General features: G+C 40.4%; 1 protein-coding gene across 2 annotated transcripts; it reads left to right on the top strand.

The window, feature by feature from the left end:
- Nucleotides 1-8,482: 8,482 nt before the first annotated feature.
- On the top strand, nucleotides 8,483-12,612 carry LOC109508601 (ADP-ribosylation factor-like protein 4D). 2 transcript variants are annotated; one of them, XM_019858636.1, is made up of 3 exons: nucleotides 8,483-8,649; nucleotides 9,629-10,214; nucleotides 12,189-12,612. In XM_019858636.1, the coding sequence occupies exons 2-3, from the start codon at nucleotides 9,771-9,773 to the stop codon at nucleotides 12,351-12,353; spliced, it is 609 nt and encodes a 202-aa protein (XP_019714195.1). In that variant the 5' UTR covers nucleotides 8,483-8,649; nucleotides 9,629-9,770; the 3' UTR covers nucleotides 12,354-12,612. The 2 variants fall into 2 exon arrangements, with proteins under 2 accessions (XP_019714195.1, XP_019714194.1); XM_019858635.1 differs by having other exon boundaries at nucleotides 8,483-8,653.
- The last annotated feature ends 6 nt before the right edge of the window (nucleotides 12,613-12,618 follow it).

Genomic DNA, 12,618 nt, shown 5'->3' with positions numbered 1-12,618 from the left:
GGAGGTCCATGATCTACTTTGACATTTTGTTATCATTAAAGCATCGCTAAGACAGCAAATCAAATTGAATTTGGTGTCTGTTTAAAAAGTACAATTTCACTTCAGAATACAAGTTTACGTTGCAGAGGAGACATACAGTCCAGTCGTTGAGTTATCACTGGCTTGAATAGTGTTGAAGCAAGGTTATCTTCAGTTAGGTAACAGAGAGGGCCACCTCTGTCTCACCACTGCTGTGTGTACTGCAAAGACTGTAAGATGAGTACATGATTCACTGGAAGGTAGAATCACGCGGATGAATATTTGAGACAGACTGTGATACCCACTGAGTATCTGTTGGGGATTTTGCCGCTGTGACGGATAGGTGCTTTCAGCAAACTCTTACAATAGGGACACTGGTATCCAGCTGAAAATGATAAACAGTGTGACTTTTGTAGGTATTAGACATTTTTCTGAGAATCACAAGGCACAGTACCTGTTTGCTCCTGTGATGAAGTTGAATCAGTTTTATCACAGGTATTCTCACTTTTTTTCACCAGCTATAAAGAGAAGCAGGTTATAAGCCATTCGATGGTGTTACCATTTTGACGAACTAAACCTTGAAATTCATCATAGGTAACAACTTTATGTGAAGGCAACATATCTGATAAACTCATGACGAAAACTCCTCACTCGCATGTCTATTAGCAAAACCAACAGGATACATGTATTCTGTCTACTGTTCACATTGGAAATAAGGTTGACCTCATGTGCTGGAGTGTCACATGTCCCAGCTCAGCTCCACTCTTCTTTAATAATAAACTACACTAAGCAGTGTTGGCTCACCAACAGCAGACTCAATGACAATTTACAAAGGATGCGTGAGTGACACCGCCTTGGTGGTGCTGAGACTCTTCTTGGATACAAAACATGATTTTAATTAATTATGTTTTTCCATTGCCTTAAAGCAGTGATTCTCGAAGTGTTGTACAAATACTGTACCACATGGCTCTCTCCAGTTGTACAAAATTCCCTATAGTCTCCTTGTTTCCTAATTTACAACAGGCATGTTTAAACTCCCTTTAGTTAGGACCCTGCATTTAGTTAAGGCATCTGTCTGGGCACCCTGAAAGCAGAGGACCCCAGTTGTTGTGATTCTCTGCAGTATATGTGGAGCACTACACAAACATGCGACACACTGAAATGCATTCTTGAGGAAATAAGTTTGTTTTCTGTATAAACCATGCAATATTGGTTCACGTACTAAAAGAATATTGAGTTAGTATTCGTCTGTGTTTGGTTAAAAAAGATTGTTTTAAAAGCCTAAATTCGGTGGTTAAGCTAACAGTAGCCTGAGGAAATGGAAAATTATGTACATATAAGATAATATGCTGTATGTTGAATTCTATTTGCTATACTGTACTTTCTTTACCTTTATACTTATCGTAAGACTATGTGTATTACATCCCATATACAGATACCATTCATCACAGCTCTTGTTTGTGTCTGCCATAAAATTCTCCATAAAACCCACCATAAAATGCCCGTCAGGTGTCATTCTTTAATAACTCTCACCGGAGCCCCGTGGCAGGCAATCCCTCAACACCCTTTGGAATATACAGTTCTCACCTTGATTGAATTATAATTTTTACACAAGTGGTGGATAAAGAATCACAGAAGTAAGTACATACATGTTTTACTAAATTTAAAACATGAAATACAATTAACTATTTTAGTATTAAGGCTGTTTGGTTTTTTTTTCCCATAAGTCACTACAGTCAATTTTTAAGCACCTGTTCAGTTTTATTTAACTTTTATGTACAGTATCTTATTTTTAGAGGTCTTTATTCAACATTAATTTTTGTGTCATTTTTATTTAGCATTTACTGTATGTGCAATTTATTTTAATTAGATCATAATTTAAAAGCATGTTTTTCCCACTTAGATTTAAGTGCAGTGTTAATTTACAAACTTTGCATTATGTACAGTGACTTACACATATGGTATACGTTTTAGGAATGAACACTTGAGCCTTAATGAACACTTGAGCCTACTACACTCCTGTATTTTAATGTGATTTTGGAGAGCTAAGTCCTTTTTAGGTGGTACTTAGTGTGGAAACTTTGACAACCACTGCCTCAAAGTATAAAACAATAACAATGACTCACAATAACTTTCAAATGATTGCAACTACTATATTAGATGCGACGGCACGGTGAGCGACTGCTTAGCATGCCTGCCTCACAGTGCAGAGGTTCAGGGTTCGATTCCGGCTGCGGCCTTCCTGTGTGGAGTTTGCGTGTTCTCACAGTGCCTGCGTGGATTGTCTCCGGGTACTCCGGTTTCCTCCCACATTCCAAAAATATGCACGGCAGGTGAATGGAGCACTCAAAATTGTCCCTTGCTGTGAGTGTGAGCGCGAATGGTTGCATCGTTTATGCGTGCCCTGCGATTGGCTGGCAACCAGTTCGGGTGTCCCCCACCTCCTGCCCAAAGACAGCCAGGATGCTCACGACCCTTGTGAGTGGATCAGAAAATGGATGGATGGCTATAATAATAATAATAATACATTTTATTTATAAGTGCCTTTCAAAACACTCAAGCACACTTTACAATCACAATAAAACCCCAGATAAAATTATAAATAATTAAAGAAGAGATGAATTTAAATTGAGTACGCGCCGAGCTTGGTTTTGCAAGATGCTTATTTCTACCATAGTTGAGTATGAATATGCTCAAATATTCGAAGTAAATCCATTCATTCATTCATTTTTTGATCCGCTTATCCTCACAAGGGTTGTGGGGGGTGCTGGAGCCTATCCCAGCTGTCTTCAGGCAGTAGGCGGGGGACACCCTGAACCGGTTTTCCAGCCAATCGCAGGGCACACAGGGACAAACAACCATCCACGGTCACACTCACACCTAGGGACAATTTTGAGTGTTCAATCAGCCTGCCATGCATGTTTTTGGAATGTCGGAGGAAACCGGAGTACCCGGAGAAAACCCACGCAGGCCTGGGGAGAACATGCAAACTCCACACAGGGAGGCCTGAGCTGGAATTGAACCCGGTACCTTCGCACTGTGAGGTTGACGCGTTAACCACTGGACTACCGGGCCACCTAGAAGTAAATTATTGTCATAATTTAGGGACTGTATACCTGCTGCTTGTCTCTAGCCAGCCTTCGATCCAGAGCACTCTGACGTCGTCTGGCTTCCCAATGCATTGCTGACATTTCGACAGCACCTGAAAGCAGGTAACAGGACATCTTCCGCATCCTGATTAATGTCCAAAAGGCTTACTGTGCATTCACATATTCTTGTATATTTTGTGGGAGAAGCAAGCAGATAAATGTACGTTATATGTTATTAAATATTATAAATACAGTACATACTGTTTTTCTGTTTATGTATCTTCTGGCACTCAAAATGCTTTCCAGTCACTTCATCAGCCACTCACACAAAGATTAAGAGAATATACAGTACTGTCTCGAGAACTGAACTTTATACATTGTACACCTGACAGCCACACCTCATTTGAAGAGTGAAAGTGAATATCGTGTACAGAATTGTTTTTCCTCTCTCGCCTCGATCCCCAAAGGGTGTGTGTTTTGAGAAGTCTGTCTGGTGTCTTGATTCTTGTGACCGACCTCATACCACAAGGCAGAAGCTCACTCAGTTCGATTTCAAAACATCTACATATCAATGTACCAGCTCTGATGTATTTCAAAAGTCAATGAAGGAAACACAGAGGAAATAGGTAGCATTACATTCCAAATATTACTCAAGCAATCTCAAATAAAACTATGCACAAGCGTCAGCATGTCATTTTACTTGTTTTCATGAGACCATCTAGGTTACAGTTAGTAACACCCAAGCAAATCCCCCCCCCCCCCCCAAAAAAAAAAAAATGAATACTCACCAAGCTTCCTGGTCTGCAAAGCGAACTATCACAGCCTCTGTAGGAGATTAGTGGAGTCTGAGATAGCCATGTCACTTTACCCCACTCCTCTTTCTGACGTCTATTAGTGGAACGTGCTTAATGCTCTCTTCAGCTGCGTTGTTTAGAAGGAGAATGATAGGGCTGGATAAATCATGGCTGTATCGCACTGGTAATTGTACTAACCTGCCTTTGTAACTCACAGATGGCAAGTCTTGTTGGCTATCATGTATCGAAGGGCACCAAAGATTGATTGTCTAAAGTGGATTTGAGACACCCTGCCTTCTCTGGAACAACATCGGATACTTTCTAAGGACTGTTTTTATGTATATAAAATATTTAAAACAATCATTAAAATCTTTAACAATGCATATAGTTCTGGTGGCTGTTATTGTGACCTTAGATTTTTTTTGTGTTTGTTTTAAAATATTATTTCCAAAACATAAAATATAAATGGGGGAAATGGGATCTCTAAATTAAATTTTATGTGCGTGCGGTCGCGCATTCACTACCGGCCTGGAGGAATTGGTGTCAGATGTCTACTGTGAATTGTCATGGCTGAGGAATTCAGGCACCACATATCACAGTAGCTGACAGTTATTTTGCACTTGAATACAGGGAGTTTAGGATAATCTTGTTTAGGGTAATCTTGTTTCATGGCTTATCATCATCTAACAAGTTGTACGCAATACTCATGACAGTATCTTAAAAACATAAGTATTGTATTTCACAGGATTATTTGTTATATTGTTTGCCAATTAAAATATAGACAAAAAGGTCCCGCATGACGCCAATTATATCAATTTAGTGGATCATGAACAGGACAGCAGAGGAAGAAAACTATGATTTACAGTATACACTATATTTAAAAGAACCTCAGACTTCATGGGAAAGTGCTGCTCGTCAACCAAATGGGCTTCGGGTTCCAGAGGCTCAAATTTGATTTCAGTTATTATACAGTGTAAGTGAAATACTGAAAGACCAAGAAGATTGATGCCATGTTATTGCTTCTGTACTATTTGTAATGGCCATGAGCATGCAGACACAAATTAAGGAGGCCTAACAGAGGGCGCACAGAGGGGATGGTTGTAAAATTGTGATTTATTGTCAGGAATGTGCCCACGTGGATGAAACTGCTTGTTTTGTCGTCTTGAGTCAACTACACCAAGCCAGATGGCGTGCACTATCCACTGTTGTTTAGATTCTATCTCAACTTGGTTGATATTATGCCCAATATAAAATTGGCATCAAAACAGAAGCGCGGAACATTCAGAAAGATTTTAAAATCTAATTTAAAAAATAAGAATTCGATTGATAATTTCATATCGTTGACAAAGGAAATTTAATTGAATGCTCATTGCTAGTAAGGCGGCACGGTAGTTGACTCATTAGCACATTCGCCTCAGAGTACAGAGTTCCAGGGTTTGATTCCGGCTCCGGCCTTCATGTGTGGAGTTTGCATGTTCTCCCCGTGCCTGCGTGGGTTTCCTCCGGGTACTCCGGTTTCCTCACACGTTCCAAAAACATGCATGGTATGTTCATGGAGCACTCTAAATTGCACCTAGATGTGACTGTGAGTGGTTGTTCATTTATGTGTGCCCTGCGAGTGGCTGGCAATCATACAGCTCCTGAGACTTATTACCTCACGGGATTAAAAAAAAAAACATCCATCCATTCAACTATTTATTAAAAAAACAAAAACAAAAAACATCCATCCATTTAACGATTTTGTTATTGTTACAAAGAAGTCCTCCTTTTTTTATTTCATTGAATAAATCACCTTCAGGTGGTTTCAGTGTCCAGGATGAGTTCTTCATTGATGAAGACCCAATCAGAGCCCCATTTGTGTCTGAAATTGATGCATTCTGGAGTCTAAAAGGTAACAATTGGTTTCAATGAAAGGACAATGTCGCTTTTGTCTATACTATTAGGAACATATACTACACTGACAGGATTAATACATTTATTTAAATATAATTACATTACTGAGACCATTTTCTTTTACTAAAAGTGGACTAAAATGCCATCACATTGTGTTTATTAAAATTAGGCTGAACCGCACAGGTGTCAGAACCAGGTTCAGAAAGTAAAAACCTTTAGCCACAGATGCTTCTTCTCAACCGACTGGTGAGTGAGCTTGTTTACCTGCAGGTTGAGTCGAAGCACCTGTGGCGAACACCAAACTGTGGGAGCGTTTTTATTTTCTGGACAATTCTGACTGAAATAAGAATAAGACTAAAATTGTCAGAGTTTTGGTCAACTCAGACTTGACTAAAAAGAGTACGAACATGACTAAAGCTCATAAAACAAAATAAAATGACATCTTGACACAAAGACAACAGGCCGCCAATAACACCACCATTGGAAATCCGCTTCAGAACTGGTACGAAAGTCGGCTCATATTTCCCCTGGAAATATTAAAGAACCAACAAAATAAAAGAAGAATTATAGATCAATTTACACCAAAGAATTATTTTATTAATACTGTATTGTTTTTTACTCTCTCCTGACTTTCTTTTCATCACGAGTAATTCTTTTTTCCATGGTGTCTCGTGAGGGTTTGAACCATTTCTGCAATTTTCCGTAGGATATGCGTCTACAATTACCGTATTTTCCCGACTACAAATGGCATTTTTTCATAGTTTGTAATTTATACAGTGCTCTGGAGCGATTTATGTGTGAAATTATTAACACATTATTATTGTATCATTTCACATGTTGTTTTCACATTAAACCGCAAGAGGGTGCTCTAGGCCTGTGTTAATGATTTCAGCATTGGCGGTACTGTAACTTCAAATAATACTGCCGGTACTGAATAAAAACAACCAAGAAGGGCTGAACAAAAATGCCAACGAAAAGAAAATCATATTCTGCAGATTACAAAATGCCAGTCGTCGAAGATGCAGCCGAAAACGGTAACTGAAGAGCAGAAAGAAAGTTTCGTCTCAATCACAAATCTGACGAAAATAGGAGAAAACAATGTCTTCCCGTCATTTCGAGTGATACAGCGTGCCCCCACACAAATTATATGGCACAGCAGTGAATTAAAAAACTTCAACTTGTAAATTTTAAAAAGCTCTAAAAATGCTTTTATCTCCCATCAAGAGGAAACGGGGAGAGTCAAAGGTTGCACAGTACTGTACTTAAAAAAGGCAGTGCCACATTAATTATTGAAGTAGAGGAACACAAAAATTTTTGTTCCACCCTTTGATAATAATACAGTACAATATTTTTTTACTGGCCGTGTTACATTACAAATAAATACATCTTTATTTCGTGCTTTCACTGAAACAAAGCGCTTTACAGAATAGCTAACATAAAATAACAAAATACGGTAATACAACACAACATGTAACATAAGACATGGACAGTCATGCGATCGTAACCGCTATTCCTGCATACGTCATGTTGTTTGAAGCGGTTATAGATGAAAGAGGAGAAGATCAAAGTGCCCTTTAATTTTTAAGTGGATCAGTGACGTCATGTTCAAAGCATGCATGACGTCTAACACGCCTGCTACAAGTTAAGTTTGAAAGTAACTAAGAAGCTGTTGCGTCCACTGACGAAAAAAGAGATTGGTTACAATATAATAAAAACATTATACAACATTAGGCAATCCATTGAACATCGTTCACATACATATACATACATACATACATAATAGTATAACAAAAATAAATTGTTAAAATGTTTTCAATTGCAATAGTAAAAATGAAGAAAATAAAAATTAAAAATACATCTCTCCAAAACAGGGATATCCCTGAGTTACTCTTTAAACATGTCCGAGTGTATAGCAATTATTGATCAACATTTTTTTATTTGTTATTAGATCTAGAATCTTAAAATAATTATCTTCCTCAAACAAAAATATTTTTTATAACGGGGTGGAATTCAAAACTTTACCACAAACTGCTTTCACGGCCACACTTCCCGGTCGCAAGGCGTCACTTCCGGCCCAAGCATACGCTAAGCGCGCGCGTGTGCGTGCGTGCGTGCGTGTGTTCGCGTGTGCGTGTGCGCGCGTGTGTGCGTGCGTGCGTGTGTGTGTGTGCGCCCTCCGATTGACTGGTGACCAAGTAAAAAGTCATCAGACTTAGAAATACTCAAGCACAGATTGCTCGAAATGTACTCAAGTACAGTGACGAGGTATTTTGTAAGTCATAGCTTTCCACCACTGTCAATAATTAGTAAGATGTTTTTTCTTTTCATAAAAATGCCGTTTACTTTCTGCGGTAGAGACTTCAAGACCCGACTCTGCACTTTCTTTTGGATACGACAGATGGTGCAATTGCTTTGCTTTATTTTTTTTTCCATGTTGAAATGCGCTTCTGCTGTTAAAATATTTTTAAAGTGTTTCTCTTTAAACCCTGTCTGTGGCAAATGGATCACACACCACGACACGAAGATACAGAAGGGGAACTGTGCCACAAAGGCTCGTTTTATTTTGACAGATGTGTGACGTTTGATTTTTTTTTTTATCCTTTGTCGGCCACCGTGCACACGTGACGTCAGCAGCTGGCGGGGGCGGGGGGCTGAGGTTTTTTTTTCCACTGCTGCCGCTTCTCACTTCATTTCGACTCGAGTCGTTACTTTCTCAGCCACGCGTCAGCAGGAGGTCGAGTGAAAGACGGCTGCCCTCTTGAAACGCTGGAATTATATTTGTCATTTTTCACAGAAGACTTTGGTATTTATCCCTGAATAGTCCTGCAGCAACGATATATCGTGTGCAAGTACAAGTCGGTGAGTAGCGTTTCTTTTATCCACGAAACCTGGAAGTTATTTTTACTTGAAATATCCATTTGATCACCGGTGTTACATTGGTATACTTAATATTGGAAAGCTGGTTTGAATCGACATTTCTTCCAACAGTTGTCTTTCAACTTTTAACTTCAAATGTAGCTTTTCCCTCCCCAGCGGCTTGATTTGCACGTTACAACCACAAACGCACATTTTTATGAAAGTGAAGTACTTGCCACTGCAACGTTTTCTTTTTTTTTTTTTTTTGTTAGTAATAGCCGGTACTGTATATTAAGACGCAGTTGGGCGATTAGGCGTTTATTTGTTTTGCAACCCCCATTATGAGGGCACTGTCATTTAATCGCCGTTTGTTTAAGGACAAGGCAAAAACTAGGCTCAGAGCTTGGCCGTTGGGACGTTTCTGAGATTTCTCATTGGAGTAAGTCGCTTTTCAAAGGCAGAACAAATTGACGGTGTTTTTCTTTTTGGCAGTTTGCAACTAAATCATGAACGCATCAATCACTGTTGACGGTCACCACGCTATGTTTGGGGGTCATTGGAAAATACACGCCTCCAAACAGTGTTTTGTTTGCTTTAAAAGGATAGAGCAAGCTTCGATGTGTTTTATTTGGTAAAAGGATGGATACCACAGAAAGTACTCGGATCAAAAGCGGTTTTCTGACGTGAGTACATGAAAGTAACAAGCAGCCTTTGAAGATCTCCACGCCCCCATGGATCGATAACCGCCGAAACGTGATGACAATTTATGGTATATGCAGGGGGAGGGGGGATCATTTTCGGCGATGACGTCCTCACTCTTCCGAGCACTTTGCATATTTTAACATATTTCGGCACAAATACCCATTTTGATTTTGTACCGTGGTACATATGTAGATAGATTTGACAAATCTGTAATTGGTCATCACTGTTATTTACAAGCTTATTCATGTTTTCCTTCCCCACTCTTTTCTCTTCCAGGCCTTCGGGTGACTGAAGTTACTGCAGTCTGCTGTCCCCAGGCCACACAGCCTTTTCTATCCCTTCACTCTTACCCTCCCAAGGAAAGTCAGACAGGAGTGGAAATACCAGGGTGGATTTTTCCAGTGGTCTGGACACAAACATGGGCAACCAGTTTACAGACATTGCTCCCAACACCACTTTCCTCCCCAACCTCCAGTCCTTGCACATTGTTGTGATTGGTTTGGACAATGCAGGGAAAACCTCGCTCCTCTACAGACTCAAACTGCGAGAATTTGTCGAGGCCATCCCTACCAAAGGCTTCAACATGGAACGCATTAAAGTGCCCATGGGGAATTCCAAAGTCAACACATCAACTTTCCAGGTGTGGGATGTTGGCGGTCAGGAGAAATTGAGACCACTCTGGAAATCGTACACTCGAAGGACTGACGGCCTCGTGTTTGTGGTGGATGCAGCCGAGGCCGAGCGAATGGAGGAAGCGAAGATGGAGCTTCACAGGATCAGTCGGTCTGCTGAGAATCTAGGGGTGCCTGTCCTGGTTCTGGCGAACAAACAGGACCTAGAATCAGCCATGTCAGCTTCAGAGGTAATCCATTTTTATCCTGTATGTTTCTTCATTAAATTGTGTTACGATTGCTATGATTGACATGCCCATAAACATAAAGCAATGCTGTTGCTGCGTGTTTACGCCGCACATTTGGATATGCAAGCAAAAACGGTTTCGTTAATCATGATGGGAATGACCTGCATGTAGTTAAGCGGTTCCATTTTAGAGGACAACATTTACTGTTTTTTTAATTTCAGCCTAAATTGTAGTGGACCGTGTGTGGTTTATAGCTTCAACAATTATCACTAAGTAGAAGTTTTGAACTACTTAATGAGAGATTTCAAATAAGTGATTTTTTTTAAGGTAGTCTAGTCAATACAAAAAAAAACTTGGTGGCTCATATTGCCAAATACTGTTATTGCAAATGTTTTCGCCATTGTTCAGGCAAATGTAACTGACTGGTTTTGACAACGGCGGTCTCTTCATGAAACTTCAAAAGACGAAATTAGAGCCCCGTTTTCAGGTTTTTGCCATGTAAACGTTCAAATTTAAACCTTAAAGCACGAGTTCGCAGAGGCCATTTCTTTTCCTCTTTTTTTCCTGAAAGGAGGTTTTATTTTCCCTCACTTGAAAACTGTTCCTCGTTGTCCTATTAAAATGTTTCAGGCACACTTAGGACAAACTATGTCAGGAATCCAGAATGACAACATTGTCCTCTTAACAGCCCTTTTGAAACAACCGGTTTTCGGGTGTGGTTTTATCTCCTGCAACTGATCCCCCCCCCCCCCAGCCCCCCCATATGCAGCACGTTGAGTAAGCCCTGGCTGCAGAGCACAATTCGCGGTGTGGTTCCATGTGGGGTGGGCTGAAACATTTGACCACATGGATTCTCGACCTCAAAGCACCTTTCCCCCCCCCCCCCCCCCTCTTTCCCTCCTTCATATTTCCATGCCGGCTTTGATGATTCCCCCCCCCCGACTGCAGTCGCTGGGGGACATCTGGCGCTACACCCCTCCCACTGATTTCAATGTGGAGGACGTCTTTCGACCATCACTTTGGTGGAGCCCACTGGTCTAGACCGGGGGGTCACCGACCTTTTTGAAACTTGAGAGCTCCTTCTGGGCTACTGATTCATGCGCATGGGTACCAGTTTGATTGTATGCACTTTTGAAATTGCTCAAACTACCTCGATTTCTAGATGATTGTGAGGAAAGTTAGAGAAATGTGCCTTTACACCCTTCCCCGCACACCAGTGTCAGTTTCAACATGGCGCAGTTGAATGTGTTTGGTGTACGTAGAGAGAGAGAAACTAAAGAGCTGAATTGTCCCAGGTCTCTTTAGCGCTGAATTCATTCCTTGGTTTAAAAACAAAGAATAAAAGCAGCAAAATTATATTTAGTGTTTGCGCTCATAATATTTATCTCATTTAGTCTTACAGACTTTCAGTCTTTCGGAGTTTACAATGAGCTGAAAAATTCACTTATGTGGTTTGGTGTGGATAATTTTTTTTTTTTTTAAACAAATGTGTGGATGATTTTATTTTATTTTTTTAGGGGTGGGGTATTCATAAAAAAAAATTAAAAAAAACAGGCTGCATGTAGACAAGGCCTGAAACTAAGAAAAAAAAGCAAGTACGAAGCAAGCCCCAAAACACATTAAAAGAAGAGATTTATATTTTCTCTGTAGGAGTGGCATTTCATCACCAGGCTGCCAAATTACACATGCAGCCGACAGACACATCACCAAGCACAAATTTGATCAGAGACAACTTTTTGCTCACTGGAACCTCACAAAATGTTGTTTTGTTAATGCAGTTCAGTTCATATCTCATATCTGCTTTGTAAGTAAATTGAAGTGTTTGAAAAAAAAAGTATTGTGAGGAACCTATGGAAGAAAACACACTGCTTTCTGCTTGATGAGCGTTATCGTCTCAGCGTAAAATAGGATTGGTCGTTGTGATGACAAGTGACTTACCTGCAAACATGTGGCTAATGTTGCGGTTTCTTCTCTCAGGTGGAGAAAGCCCTGTCGCTCCATGAACTGAGCTCCGCGACACTACACCACACACAAGGCTGCTCAGCGCTGGATGGTCAGGGCCTGCAGATGGGCCTGGAGAAACTCTATGAGATGATCCTGAAGCGGAAGAAGGCACTTCGACAGAGCAAGAAGAAGAGATGAGAAAGCTTTTTGCTCTTGATGGCATTCACGTGTTGATGGGAATGACAGCGGAAATAATGCCACAAATTTGGAGGAATGCAGCCCCATTTGTTGAACAGGGACGGCGTCAAGGAGGACTTGCTGCCCAATACCCGCAGAGGATAGTACCGTTCTATGGGGACAGACGAATTTGAATCTGTGCAATATATGATGAACACTCACTGACGGTCTCACACCAGTATTGAAGGATTTGTTACACTTTTTTTTTTTTTTTTTTTACCCCAGT

Source organism: Hippocampus comes, unplaced genomic scaffold, assembly GCF_001891065.2.
Source record: "Hippocampus comes isolate QL1 unplaced genomic scaffold, H_comes_QL1_v1.1 scaffold187, whole genome shotgun sequence".
Classification (NCBI taxonomy): domain Eukaryota; kingdom Metazoa; phylum Chordata; class Actinopteri; order Syngnathiformes; family Syngnathidae; genus Hippocampus; species Hippocampus comes.
Note: the sequence above shows the minus strand (reverse complement) of the source record. Positions and strands in the feature narration are given on the sequence as shown.

What these genes read in the sequence shown, in the direction of transcription:
- LOC109508601 (XM_019858636.1), top strand. Translation starts at nt 9,771, where the DNA reads ATGGGCAACCAGTTTACAGACATTGCTCCCAACACCACTTTCCTCCCC. An exon ending in CAGCCATGTCAGCTTCAGAG is followed by an intron (nt 10,215 to 12,188) that starts GTAATCCATTTT and finishes TTCTTCTCTCAG; the next exon opens with GTGGAGAAAGCCCTGTCGCT.